General features: G+C 51.2%; 1 protein-coding gene across 1 annotated transcript in view; it reads left to right on the forward strand.

Annotated features, from left to right (window-relative positions):
• The window catches only part of SVOPL (SVOP like), a 50802-nt gene extending 38402 nt beyond the window's left edge, over positions 1-12400 (forward strand). The window contains exons 14-17 of the mRNA XM_030885272.2: positions 282-363; positions 3424-3513; positions 8621-8734; positions 12152-12400. Coding sequence (XP_030741132.2) covers positions 282-363; positions 3424-3513; positions 8621-8734; positions 12152-12163 — 298 coding nt within the window. The 3' untranslated portion in view covers positions 12164-12400. The remainder of the gene's footprint in view (positions 1-281; positions 364-3423; positions 3514-8620; positions 8735-12151) is intronic.
• The last annotated feature ends 2455 nt before the right edge of the window (positions 12401-14855 follow it).

Genomic DNA, 14855 nt, shown 5'->3' on the forward strand with positions numbered 1-14855 from the left:
CCCGGGATTCACACAGAGAGTGCCCCTGTGGGATGAGGAAACACTGGCCTTTACTTTGCAACCCCAGCTTGGCCTCCAGTCCAGCCCGTCATTTCCTCCGCAGTTTGTAAGCACTCTGTCTGTGGTGTGGAATGGCACCCCAGGGACAGACAGAGCAGGAGAAGGGCTAGGGTCAGGGATTTGGTTTGGGGTGCCCCTGGGGTCTGGGTTCTCTGTGGTGCGTGTTCCTGTCAGCCCACTGGGACCTGGCCACCCATGATCTCTCTCCTCCTGTTCCCCAGCTCTGGGCTCATCGGCTTCCTCTTCATGCTGAGAGCGTTAGTGGCCGCCAACTTCAACACCATCTACATCTACACGGCTGAGGTCAGCTTCTGTGGGGCTGCCTGTGGCAGCAGGTGACTTAGAGAGGGCATCTGTCCATGAGCCACAGGTCCCTGGTGCCACTGTGAACAGAAACACTGCACCTGGGTGACATTAGCACAGAAGTGTATTGTCCCACAGCTGAGGAGGCTTGAAGTTCCCACCCAGGGTGCCAGCACTAGGGGAAGGGTCTCTCTCTCTCTGGGATCTGGAGGAAGGCACTTGTTTCTGCTCCTGGGTGATCTTCATGTTGGCCTCTGTCTCCCCCATCTCTGCTTCGTCTCCTCCTGGCTATTTAATTCTCTCTTCCATCAAGCTTGACTCACGCTGTACCCTGACACTAACCCTGTCTCATTCATATAACAGACAACCCATCCCCAGGTGGGATTACAACTACAGGTAGGTTGTTGTCAGGTGTCCTTGAGTCCGTTCCCACTGGCACTTACTTACCACATGAACACTGCCTGGCCCTGGGCCGTCCTCACAATTATGTTTCATTGAGCCCATTGTCGCAGCCACTGTGTCACTCCATCTCCATGAGTCTTCCTCTTTGTCCTGGCCCCTCGACTCTACCAAGCACGATGCTCTTCTGCAGACTGGTCCCTCCTGCTCACATGTCCAACGTATACGAGATTGCGTTTTGCCATCCATTCTGGCTGCACTTCTTCCAGAACAGATGTGCTTGTTATTCAGGCAGTCCCTGGGACTTCCGATCATCTCTCCGACTCCATCGCTCAAATGCAGAGCTGCTGTTTCCGGCTTCTCTCTTCGTGGTCCAGCTTTCATAGGCATCGCGAGATAAAAATTCCCATGGGTTGGGTCAGGCACGCTTTCGTCCTCAAAGTGACCTCCTTGCTCTTTAGCACCTCGAAGCCAAGAACAGGCTCTACAACCATTTATGGAAGCAGAAGAAGAGGTCTTATGCAGCAGATTCACCTTCGATTTCTGCTGCTTCCATAAATGTTGGTTGTAGAGCCAAGTGAAATGAAATCTTTGCCAACTTTGATCTTTCCCCTATTTATCACGACATTGTCTGTTGGTCCAGCTGTGAGAGGTTTTGGTTTCTTTACATTGAGCTGTGATGGGTATTGGAAGTGTGATCTGTAGTCTGGTCCTCTTGGCTTTCAGCAGGCAAGTTTGTCGTCTGCATTTGGCATTGTTTAATGAGTCTCATGACTACTCCTTGGTCTATGGACAGATTTCTCATGTGAACACCCAAAGGCATTCTGGAGTTTCTCAAGACCATCTGCGGGTTGGTGTATTCCACACGGCCAAATGCCTTTGCATAGTCAATAAAACACAAGTATATCTTTCTGATATCCCCTGCTTCCAGCCAAGCTCCATCTGACATCAGAGACGCGATCTCTCATTCCGCATCCTTTCATCTGAATTTCTGGCAGCTTTCTGCTGAGCTCCTGCTGCAACCGCCATGGAATTCTCTTCAGGAAGACTTACTGGAGTGTGGTATTAACGCTATTGTCCAATAACTCCCATAGTCTGTGGGTTCACCTTTCTTTGGAGTGGGCACTAATGTGGATCTCTCCCAGCCAGTTGGCCAGGTAGCTGTCTTCCAGATGTCTTGGCATAGATAAGTGAGCAGCTTCAAGGTTGCTGCTGTTGAAAGCTCAGTGGTTATTTCATCAATCCCTCCAGCCCCGTCTTTTTGTCAATGCCTTCCGTGCAGCTTGGACATCTTCCTTCAGTACCATTGTTGGTTGATCATATGGTACCTCCTGAAATGAATGGTTGAATGTCGACAAATTCTTTTTATGGTGAACTCTGTGTATTCCTTCCCCCTTCTTTTGATGCTCCTGTGGTATTCTGCCCATAGAAGGGGGTTCAAATAGTCCATGGAAAGTTTCCCTCTCCCTTGCCCATTTCCCCTTTTCCACGAACTTGTTTGAAGTCCCTTCATAGGAGATTGCAACTCCAGGCTTGAGTTTTGTCTTCATTTTTTCTGCTTGAGAAATGCCAGTCGTGTCCTTCGCTTTTGGTTCCCTAATTCCAGGGCTCGGCACGTTCCATGACAACACCTGGTCTTCCTGAGCCGCCCTTTGAGATCCCCTGTTCGGTCTTTCATGCCATCATTCCGCTCATTCCCCTCCGTCGGTCCACATTCAAATGCCAGTTTCAAAGGCACATGGGTTTCAACACATGTTGCAGTGGGGGAGGCATAATGCAATCGGTAACACTTGGCTGCCGTTGACTTGTTTGACATTTTTGATTTGGCTTCTTGCCATTGTTGAAAATATACACAGAAAAACAGACACTGATCTGACCCTTACTCCATACACAATCGACGCTGCAGATTGCATTTGTTGATTCTGTAAGCAACTCACACCTTCCTTTTCCAAATGGTGCCCCCCCCCCAACCCTTGCCGAGTCTCCTAATTTTCCAGTTGCTCTGTGACTTCGATGCCCTGTAGACAGATCTGGAAAAATCATAGCACTCGGGGCAGACACACTGTACTCATTCAGTTCAATGACCACTTGGTTTCAAGAATACTTTAGGGGATATTTTGATGTCCGTCCACATGAAGCTATATGATACTTTGTTGCTGTTTATTTTTATTGTGGTAAGGGAGAGATAAGACACTCTCCCATTTCAGCCAGTTTTCAGTGGACAGTCACTGGCCGGGGTCACATTCACCCTGTTGGGTGACCATCACCATCAGCTACTTTCGGAGTGTCCATACCCCGAGCAGACACTCGGTACCTCTCAGGCAATGTGTGGCTTTCCTACAAATGTGTACACGCGGCAGCTGGAGTAGAGGGTGCGGCGAGACTCAGAAGGGCCAGGATCCAGTATCGCGGAAGGGCAGTGTGCAATGCACCCTTCCCCTTGTTTGCCACTCAGTTCTGTCCAGCATGCCTGAGTCAATCCCTCTGTGGGATTGCTCTGATGCATGAGTAACTCAAAGGTGGGAATCTTGTGTTGGGGTCAAGAATTGATCTTTCTGTCCAAAACTTGATTGGGGGTGGAGGGGGTGGGAGGAGGAGGAGGAGCTAAGAAAGAAGAGACACAGACTCACTAAGTGGTCCCCTCTGCTTCCACCCTTACAGGTCTACCCCACCACCATGCGTGCCTTGGGGATGGGGACCAGCGGCTCCCTGTGTCGCATTGGTGCGATGATGGCACCCTTTATAGCTCAGGTATGACCAGTCTGCCAGGGGATGGCGGCAGGGGCAGAGGGTCCTGGGGCTCTGCAGAGAGGGTGATCCAGCCAGAGGCAAAGCTGGCTGACGGACACCTGTAAAGATGGCAGCCAGGAACAACGGGTGGAGCAGGTCTTCTCTGTAGCTGTGAAGTTGCCATGAGCATTGTGGGTTTGGGTTGCTGGTCTGTTTTGTTTTGCTGTGTTTCCCATGGGGCAGGCGAGAGACAGGGTCTCTGTGGATTAAGACTAGACCTTAGGACTCCTGTGGACTTCAGTTTACTCTTCTTGAAGCCTCTTTATTGTGATCTGGTGGGAGTTTACAGAGCAAGTTGGTTTTCCATTCAACAATCCAGACATGTTTTGTTCCATGAGGTCCTTATGAAGGTAGTGGCAGGGACAGGTGGGTTTAAAATCCAGGTGACCTGGGTTGGTGGGCCCGGCCAGTTTAGGAGGGAGACAGGAGACCTGCAGAGCTGTGGCTTCTGAGTTTGAGAAACACGAGGCATGTTCTTCCCCCCAATTCCCCCTCTTTTTTGCCAGGCTTGTGGTCTGCAGCCTGGTCATTCTTTGACCACAGCAGCAGCGAGCCCCTGAGCTGACTCTGGTCACAGGCTGGGTCCTGGGGTGGGCTGCCAGAAACCTAGCCCAGTCACCTCAACCCCCCTAAGCATGTCGTAGCCACCCCACCTTGATGAGGGTTAGCACCCTGTTGGCCTGTGTACAAGGTGGCCCCACATCCCAACCCCGTGTGCCCAGACCCAACTCCTCACGGGCAATGCCAGGTTCTGAGTCTCCAGAAAGGGACTTGGCTGGCCCAGGCCAACTATTGTCCATGGGAGAACTGAATCAAATGTGGTCAGCAGTCAGGTGTGTGTCTAGGTGAATCTCTTTCTCTCCGTAGGTTTCTGTGTGTGCATGTGTGTGTGGAGGTCTCTCTGTGTACGTGTATTTGAGTAGTTCTCAGAGCAAGGGGCGAGGGCTGGGCAGGCTGAGCAGACTGGGTCATGCACCTGTGACACTTTGATGGGGGTGTTTGCTACCACGAACTGAGGGGCGCGGGGCTCAGGGGAAGAACTCTCCCCTTCCATACGAGAAACCCAGGCTCAGTACCAACCCTGCACCTGGTGCTCAGCCACTGCCCACCCATCTGCAGAGGCCTATGTGTGGCTATAATGTATGGTAGGCCAGGCTGAGTAGAGAAACAAATCATGACACTCACCTGAGTATAAAAAGAGCTTCATATCAAATACTAATTACATATCAAGGAAGCATCCCAGCCCAGTCCAACTCAAGTTCAAAAATCCTTAAGTCCTTTTTAGACTCATGCAACCCCATGCCATGGTGCAGAATGCAGTAAGGTCACAGGTTGATGGGTGCAGAGACAGGTGGATCTAAGGTTGGTGGAAACATGCCTGTCTGTCACCAGGCAGCCTATCCTCCTGTGGAGCACAGGGTCACTGGGAGTCTGACCACCTGGTTGACAGCTAGCAACACCCATCTCACACTGCCAAGTGCAGGGAGGCCTCTGACACTCTGGGCAGCCCTTTCTGTTTATAGTCTAGAGCTCTAGGAACAGGCATGCAGTCAGGCAGCACAGCAAACTGAAATTCCTGCACAGAACAAATGGCCACCGACCAGCAGGGATGGGCAGGGGTGTGTTTGGTGTATGCCCACAGTGGCCCCGTCTTTTTCTGCCGATGATGTGCCCGGTCTGCCACTGTCCTCTTCTTCGCATCACTCGGGTGAGATTCATAGTCCGGTTACAAAGTTGACATGGCCCAGCCACAGCCTGTGCTTCTGAGACACTAGCTAGACTCACTCTGCTGTGGCCGGCCTCCCTTGCTTGCCCAGACCCTAGCGCGGGTTTAATGGTGAATTCCTTCCACGTGTGGGCTGGGGCAGCGAGCTGTTTGCTTGGATAGTATGGCTTTCTCCCTGAGAACAGGTCTTTCTTCCGCACTTCCTGTGCTCCTTCCTGGACTACTATTCTTCAGATAGACCAGCCTGTCTTGAGTTTATCCCTAGGTCTTTCATGGCTTCTGTTGCTACTGTGAATAGATTCCTTCCAGTGTAACTTCTCTTGTGACTTTCTAATTAGTAAGGGACTCTGGTGGTATGGTGGCTACACATTGGGCTGCTAACTTCAAGATCAGTGGTTTGAAACCACCAGTCACTCCTCAGGAAAGTCAGGCTTTCTACTCTTGCATAGTTGTAGTCTTAGACACTCACAGGGCTAGTTGTACGCTGTCCAGTAGGGTGGCTATGGGTCAGCATTGACTTGATGGCAGTGAGTTTGGTTTGGTAGAACAAGAAACTGCCAACAAATATGGACAGAGCAGAGAGAGAGATGCCAGGGAGGAGCAGCTGAGGTGGTGGGAGGACTGCCACAGGGACGTAGGTGCTGGGAGCTTGGGAAGGGTGTTGGGCAAGGAGGGTGCAGCCATCTATCCTTAGAGCGGGGAGGTAAGGTTGAAGGAACGCCTGTGTGTTAGTCTGGGTTGACTACAGAAACCAATCCTGAGACACTCATGTGTGTAAGAGTTTTATATAAAAAAGCAATCATATATTGAAAAAAAATATCTCAGACCAGTCCAGATCAAGTCCATAAGTCTGATATTAGCCCATATGTCCGATACTAGTCCACAAATTCCTCTTTAGACTCATGCAATGACATCAAATGTAGGGAGGTCACAGGCCAGTGGGTGGGAAGTCTTGTGGATCCAGCAGTGGCATGGGTCTCCACGTGGCTGCCATGTGTCACTCCAAGTGACTTGTCAATGGGAGTGTGTAGCAAAGTAAGAGTTGGTCCCACCGCTAGGAAGTTCCCAGAATCCTCATGAGGTAACGCCCATGAGGAGGGGTCAATCAGGCTGTGACCCGATTGACAAGCTAGACCCCTCCCCTACACTTATCAAGTTGACACAAAATTATGTAACTACCATGCTCTGGATGGAGTAATGAGGTCACTAGTTTCTGTAGCTATAACTGTTTATGGGAGTAGAGAGCCCCGTCTTTCTTCCTTAGAGCGGCTGGTGGTTTTGAACTGCAGACCTCATTGAAGATCATAGCCCAATGCATAACCACTACATCAGCAGGTGTTGCACAGAAAAGAGATTGCATGTTTGCTTAAGGGCTTATTATAGGATAGTTACAGACAGTATCAGGGCAAGTTTTGGGGGTCATCTGCTACTATATTTACTTTCTCAACCAAGGCCAATTTGAAATTTCATAGGCAATAATAGTGATCTAAGCTGAGCTGCACTCTAAATGCCTCAGCCAATGGGGTTCGGTTTTAGAGTTTTTGTGTTTTCCTTCTCTCAACCTGAAGGAGGACAGGTTCAGAGCTTCTAAGCGCTGATGAGGGAATCTTGGCTTGGAGCAGTGTTCAGTCTGGTGCCCAAATCAGTGATCTGGATGTGCTCACAGGGAAGACGTTCTTCACAGAGCAGGTCCTTGCTTGCTTCTTACAACTGTGGGAAATTCCCGTGTCCAACACCTATGTCACTTGACTCAAATGACGTTAAGAAAAAAATCTTTCTCAATCATTTCTGCTCTGGGGGCGGACAATGATGTAAAGATATTTCCGTGATGGTGGGGACCAAGACCCCTTGGGTGTGGGCTGTCACGAGTGGGATCTGTTCAGCCGCAGAAGACCCTCTGAGAAAAGATTGTGACATCCTACCCCTGGATCTCTGCTTTTAGACTCTCAATGTACCTGCTGGTGGGTCCTTTTCTGTCCACCTGTGTGTTCCCTTTCAACTCCCCTTTCCCTTGCACACATGAACCAACAGACCAAACTCACTGCCATCCAGTCAGTGCTGAGTGACTCGGTAGGACTGAGTGGCACTGCCCCTGTGGGTTTCTGAGACTGTGATTCTCTGGGAGCAGACAGCCTGGTATTTCTCCGGAGGAGCAGCTGGTGGGTTGGAACTTCTGACCTTGCACTTAGAAGCCCAAGGCCTAGACCACTATGCCACCAGGGCTCCTGCCTATGAGGAGGTCTACTTGCTCTCCGCTCCTCACCCTCTTATTCATAGCGAGAGACTAAACCCCTCGAGGTGCTTGACGGGGCTCTAGTAACCAGCATCCTCTTGGCCTCTCTCCTGCCCCCACCCCCCTCCTTCGTGAACTGGAGACTTCTTGTTCTAGTGGCTCCCCAATCCAAACACCGAACTGGTTGCCCCGGCAGCTCGGATGGATGGCAGTGCCACATCACAGGGTTTTCATGTCTGTCTGTCGGTTGTTTACTTTTGGGGGGAAGTAGTTGACCAGGCCTTTTTTTGAGGCACCCTGAGTGGATTCGAAATGCCAAGTTAGGAGTGGGACGCCTAGCAGTTTGTACCACCCAGGAACTCCAGAGCATGCAGAACGCTCATTGCTTCCTCCTCCTGTGGGGTTTTCTCGCTGGCTGAAACCAGGTCCCCATTAGTGATGGTTCATCTTCTCCTGAAGGAAGCCCCCCATGGCCGAGAGAAACCCTGACCTGCCCTAGCTCTTGTGTGGTTGTTGGGAAGTTCCAGTCAGACGGTTCCAACTCACTGCGACCCTACTACACACAGCAGCACAAAGCACCACCAGGCCCTTGCCACACTCACGGTGTTTCTGACGTCGGAGCCCGTCGATGCAGTCTGTCCACCTTGGGGAAGCTCTTCCTCTTCCTCACTGCCCCAGAGTCCCTAACTGCCACAACCCAGAGAGGAAGAGGCGAGGGTCTGGAGCACAGTTGGGGGAAGCTGGGGCGTGAGGAGCTTGCTCAGGCTCCCCAGGCCCAGGGAGGGAGGGTCAGCCCAGAGATGGGCAGGGAGCCACCCGCACAGCGGGCACAGACACGCTGCAGGGCTGGACTGGCTGTCAGCCGGGCAGCATTTTACACAGAAACATGTACAGTGGTCTTCTCTGTGGAGAGGACATCTCTGCCCAAGCCACTCTCGCCAGGACAGCAGGGGAACAGGGTGCTTGGGGACACAGCACCAAGGCAGAGGGTGGGTGGGAAAGCTGCTGCTTCAGACAGATGCCCCACATCCCAGCTCAAATGCCTACCCAGCTTGGCCCGGAGCAGTCAGGACATTTATATATTGGCTGTCCCTCCCTGTGACCTGCAGGTCCTCATGAGCGCCTCGATCCTGGGGGCCCTGTGTCTGTTCGCCTCCGTCTGTGTGGTGTGCGCCATCTCCGCCTTCACACTCCCCATCGAGACCAAAGGCCGGGCCCTGCAGGTAAGCCAATGCCCCTGGCGGCCGGCCTTCCTCCCGGCTGGCTGGGTGGAAGAATCCTTTGACAGCAGGTCTGAGGTCCCCACTTCTTCCTGCAGCTGGCTTTTGAGTGTGACGCTGTCACCCACGCTGTTCACTGCAGTTGTCACTTGAGCAGGATGATGAGGTGGGATGGTGATGTTCTCCCTCTGACTACTTCCCTTGGAAGGGAGCTTTGCTGCAGAGTGGAGGGGACCGGGGACAGGAATGCCACTCACTGCCTTTGGGACTATAGGGTCTCAAGACACCTGCTGCCCACTGTTGGGTTGGTCGGGATTCCCACTGGCCCTGTGTGACAGAGCAGGGCTGCTCCACAGGAGCCCTAAGACTGTAAATTTCTCTGAGATCATCAAGCCTTTCTCCTGTCGAGTCCCGAGGGGGCTCCAACCATAGACATTTTGGTTAGCTGCCAAGCACTGTGCCCATCCCCTATCTCCCCTCGGTAGACTGAACAGCAGGTCCTCATGGTTGGGGAGACACATTGGTGGTGGTGGGTGGGTAAGGTAGGCTCCACAAGTAATTACTGAATGAACATGGAAAAAGGAGTAAATCTGTGTGACACACAGCTAGCAGGCTCTCAGAAGGAACAAATGGCGAGGCTTCGTCTCCTGTACTTTGGACCAGGTGTCAGGAGACAAAACCAAACTCACTGCCATCAAGTCGATGCCAACCCAGAGAGACCCTACAGGGCAGAGTAGAAGTGCCCTGCGGGTTTCCAAGGCTGTTCTTCACAGTTGCAGCGCCATCTTGCTCCCCCCAAGCAGCTGGTGGCTTCAAACTGTCCAATGTGCAAGCACTATGCCACCGGGGCTCCCAGGGAGACCAGTCCCTGAAGAAGGGAACCAGGCTTGGTAGAGCGACATGGAAAAAGAGGAAGCCCCTCAACAAGATGAGATGGACCCAGTGGCTGCAACAATGGGCTCGCACTTAACAACTGTGCGGGTGGCACAGGACCGGGCAATGTCTTGTCAATGTTTTGTACTCCCAAAACACCAGAAAAATTTCCGTAGTACTTATTTTTCCAGCTAGGCGAGCATCGAGCAAGTGCACCCAGCTCTGAGCTAGTGCACCCAGTGGCTTCGCCTGGGACGGTTCTCTCTGGTCAGCGTTTCTTCCTAAAAGCTGTTTCACTTGGACCTCGGTTTTTGTGTGTGAACGCCAACGTAAGAGCACAGCATGTGGCTGTGGAACTTTGTTTCCTGCTTGGGAAAAACGTCACAGATCCTGAACACAGCTAACAAGGGCAGTGCTGTGGGAAAACCTCAAGTGTACGAGTGGTTTTCTCATTTCATAAGAGGTGAAATGTTGATGACAAACCTTGTTCTGGACGACCCCAAATGGCTGAAAATGTTGACAAAATCCATGCACTTGTGCTCAAAGACCCACGAGGGACCAATGAAGAGATGGGGAAGTTATCTGGACTTTCTTGGAGCTCGGTTCAGTGAACTGTAATGTAAGATTTAGGAATGAGACGGACTGCTGGGAAACCTGTGCCTTAGGCTCTGAGTGAACAGGATAAAGTGTAGAGTGGAAACATGCCACGCTTTGAAAGAACATCCCTGAAGCAACCCAGACTTTTTTTTTTACCAAGGTCATTAATGGTGTGGAGACCTGGGGCTGATTCTGATCCCAAGCAAACATTAATCAAGCCAATGGAAGGCACCATCGTCACTTCATCAAAAAAAAAAGTCAACTGAAATCAAAGATCAAGACGATGCTTTGTTTTCTTGATGTGAGGGGGATATTAATCAAGCTTTCTATATAGAGGCTCTGAAAAGACAGTGACAAAAAAAGCCTGATTTGTGGCAGACGGGACTGGTTTTGCCACAACAATGCACCTGCTCACAGCCCTCTCAATGAGCCAGTTTTGGCAAAACAGCATGCCTCTCTTCCCACACACTGGACTCAACTGACCTTGATCCATGCACCTTCTTGCTTTTGTGAATGAAAAGGGACATGAAAGGACAGCAATATGATGATGTAGGAAGAGGTAAAGAAATAAACAAGAGCGGTGCTATCAGCCATCCAAACAGAAGAGTTTGAAAAATGTTTCCAAGAGTGGGATCGCAAATTTGACTGAAGTATTAAGTGTAATGGAGAGCACTTTGAAGGTGATAAGGTTTTGTTTTGTAACAGAATGCAAAGCTTTGGGGTGGGAGAATTCAGGGTTTTCTTCTTGGTACCCCCATATTGTACAGATGGTTGCTGAGTCAACACTGACTCAGAAGCGCCTAACAAGAATGGGACGGGAAAAAACAAACAAAACAATCAGCACAGGACTCTTCTGGGTTTGACCCTAGGTCAAAAGGTGCTCATTGTGACCTCAGGTTAGATGAGCTGCCCAGTGGTTAGGGATCCTGGTTGTGGGCTGCGGGCTTGGAGAGGCAGCCAGTCAGTGACAGCTGGGAGCCACTTAGAACTAGATGACTTGATGGGGCCATCACACCCTTCTGAACAAGAGGAAACCGAGGAACAGGCAGGCAGAGGGGCTTGTGGGAAGGGCATGCCATCAAGTGGTGGGGCATGGGGGACAAACACTGTGAGGCTCCCTGTGGACTTGGGCAGTAGTGGTTCAGGCCATGCTAATGTAGGGTTACAAGTCACAACCTCTATAAAGCAAGCCTGGCATGCCACCTAGTGAGCCTGATGGCCTTGCAGTTGGAGCCACACTCCTTCACTAACAAGGGCTGGGCTGCGGTGGCATGGCCTTGGGTCTGCTACCAGGCCTAAGGACCATCCTTTTCATAACCGTCACAGTAGGTTCAGTCAAGTGCCCAGCTGGTTACTGCAAGTTCTTGGGTGGGAACACAAGTTCAGTTCAAGCTCAGCATGGGTAATCATTTAACAAAGTCTAACTGCAAAGACCTCTAGATTCTAGAGGATTGAAGGGGTTTGCCTAAAACACAGCCCCCTTCCAAACCATGCGACACCCCAGTAATTGGATGAGGCAAGCCAGTAAGTACCGATTGTTTTACCTTTGCGGAGCTCATTCATTCTGACTAGCCTGGTCAGCTTGGTCTTGCAGTGGGTTGTGTTGGGCTAATTGCAAGGTCAGTGTGAACTCACCAGATGCTCCCTTCCTTGGAAGGTGAGGCTTTCTGCTCCATGACTGACAGCCTCAGAAACCCAGTGGGGCACTTCTGTTCTGCAAGGTGTTGAAATGGATTCCATGATAGTGGGTCGTGTTTGGTCAATCAGAAATCCAATCAAGTCCTCATGAAGATGCCTAAACTTAGAAAAACTGAATGATAAAGATAGCACACTTTCAGGTACACAAAGGTTAAGTCTTTGCTGGGTCCTAGTTTACCTACCAGACAGCTGAGCATGAGTGGGCTTTATGAGCGTGTGACTGATTTCTTAAATCACCTTTTCCTCTTCTAGCAAGTCAAATGAAGACCAGCACATGGAGGAGGAGCGGTCTCTTGCTCACGGACTGGTGGCCTTTCTCTCTTCACTGTTATCTGTAGTTGACTAGGTGATCAGGCAATGGATTCTGTATTCAAAGACTAGTGGGCGTGGGGTAGGAAGTGGTGCACTTATCTCAGCCATAAAAGATGTCAATAACTTTTATAAAAAGCTTACTGTAAAAGTATGCTGTCTTAATGAATAAATGCTCAGACAACCCCGTCATGCGTTGGTGCTGGGATTTTTGTATCAGAGACAAGAGTGTGAGCTGGCATCACCATGCCTTTCACAACATCGTAACACAAAAATGAACCCTTTCCTTTCAACGGTGGCCTCCATGTAAACACAATCTCATCAATAAACACGCCTAAACCAGCCCTGGTGGTGTGTAGTGGTTACGAGTTGGGCTGTAAGTCGTAGGCTCGGCAGTTTGAAACCACCTGCAGCTCCGATGAGCCAACAGTGTCAGATACTCGGAGGGGGCCGCCTAGTCAAATAGTTACCAGATATTTTAATCTCTAGCTTTGTTACTTTACGAGGTCATTTCAATACCTGTTACCATGCAGAGGAACTATCATGGAACTACGCAACCTTGCCTGAAGACCCCGCACGTGTTGGCGTGGCCCCTCGGTGAGGCGGCAGTGCAGAGAAAACTACGGCTTCTGCTTCCTTTCTAGTGGTTTGGGTTTCTTACTGGTGGGGGGCGAGAGGCCAGCTCCCTTCCATTGAGGATGGCCACTTGGGGCCTCCCTGGCTGACCAGGCGAAGGGCCCCAGCTACACTGGAAGTCTAGTGGTGCGGAGATGCCAGGCCATGGGACCTATGGTGCAGTGATGCCGGGGCCCATGGAGGCCTACTGCCACACTTCACACTACAACTCCTTACGGAAAGGTATGAAGCAGGGGCTCCCCACAACTTAGAGGTAAAATCAGTGGATAGGGGGGGTTGGAGGCCTCATTGTCATTTCCACAGCTGCCACCCATGCTTCTGAGTCTGGTCAGCCAACATCAGTAGCTGTGGTGGGGTTCCCTAAGCACTGAACCGGATATGCCCAACACCATGTCTGTGTGGCCATGGCTACCTACTTGTGGAAGTCCGCCAAGCCCTGTGGGGCTGGGTTCGGTCCCCAGAGATCAGGAGGTACCAGGCAGGGCTATTACAGCAGAAGCCACCATTTTGAGAGGCTGATCTGTCCAGGGTGGTAGGATCCAGGTGGGGTGAACCGCTTCTACGCCCTTTTGTTTGCTTCCCAGATCTAAAGCGGGATCTGCGAACCACTCATCTCTTTTCCATGGAGTGACTTCCACCTACTTACCTATTTCCCTTGCATTTGTCTTCCTTGATATACTTGTGGTGGCTTGACTGCCGAGTCATGTCCTGGTATCACTGACCTCTTAGGTTTATGTTCTTGTTAAATCTTTATCCAAAGGCTCTCCCTTCCCCTTCATATTTTTTTGGTAAAACTGGTCTTGTTTATACAAATTCCTTCTACTTTTCCTTGTCTGCAAATACCTTTATTTCTCCCTGTTGAGGGAAACTACTGTGTTTACTTTGTTTGCTGGATGTCAGATCCTCTCGGGGACGTCTGAGCCCAGCGGAGGGAGACCCACTCTAGGACGGCAGGCAGACCTCGAGGACCCTGAGAAGTGTGTGCACGCAGCAGGAGCAGACTGTCCCCCCACCCTAACCCTAAGCTACCTTCCAGGCTGGGTGGCGAGATGCACACAGCACACACAAGAGTGACCCACTCTCGGCTACTCTCTCCCACCTACCCACTCCTCACCCCGGGCATCGTAGCCTACCTTTCAGAGGATGGCTTGATTGGAAAAGTCATCTGTTATCCTTGGAAGCTGGCAGAAAAACAGAGAATTGCACGTTTTGACCATAGCAATGTGCATGGCTTCCTAGAGTACTCGTGGGCCAGCAGCTTGTTCCCTACATGTGCCGGCGACATGACTGCTGGAGGCACCAAGGCCTCTCAGACCAGTGAGGGTCCTGCGGAATGACACAGTAACCTCTCCATAGAATCCTCGATGGTGGGAAAAGAGTCACAGGAAGAATCCATCAAAGTTAGTTTTTATTAAAATCAAAGCACCAGTCTGTCCCAAATAATTAAAAAAAAAAAAAAAGGTAACAAGGACCGCTGCCCCAGCGTCCTTCCCGATCTCCATGGAGGAAGAGCGCTGCCCCAAGGGGTGCGGGCGCCTGCTCCCGAGGAACCACCGTGCGGACAGAGGCAGCCACGGCAAAGGTGTGAGGAGCGTTCCCCGTAGGACAGTAAAACTTACGAGGTTAAGAAATACTGAGAAACTATGTACACAGTCATTAGAGGAAGGGCTCCGTTTCTTAGGTGGTCACGGGGGTGGATTCCCTGGCTGTCCAGGAAGCTCACCGGTTGCGCTCCACTCCCCTTGCTCTTGACCGACCCAGGCCAGCAGAGCTGCCACTGATTCCAAGAGAAGGCAGTTCCTTCACCGGCAGCATCAGCCTCCTTGGATGCCCACTGCTTTGTGGACCAGGCCTCAGAGCAAAGGGTAACGCTCCCTCCACCCACTCCCTCTCCAGGGAACCATCACAGTGTAAGCCCCCAAAGCAGGGCCAGCGCATGGAAAGCACCTGGTGACACAGCCCCCACTCACACTGCTGGTGCTTCAGCCAGCAGAGGGAAGGGGCCTTTCCC

The sequence above is a fragment of the Echinops telfairi genome, unplaced genomic scaffold (genome assembly GCF_000313985.2).
Source record: "Echinops telfairi isolate 266 unplaced genomic scaffold, ASM31398v2 ScPeMD7_23;HRSCAF=83, whole genome shotgun sequence".
Classification (NCBI taxonomy): Eukaryota; Metazoa; Chordata; class Mammalia; order Afrosoricida; family Tenrecidae; genus Echinops; species Echinops telfairi.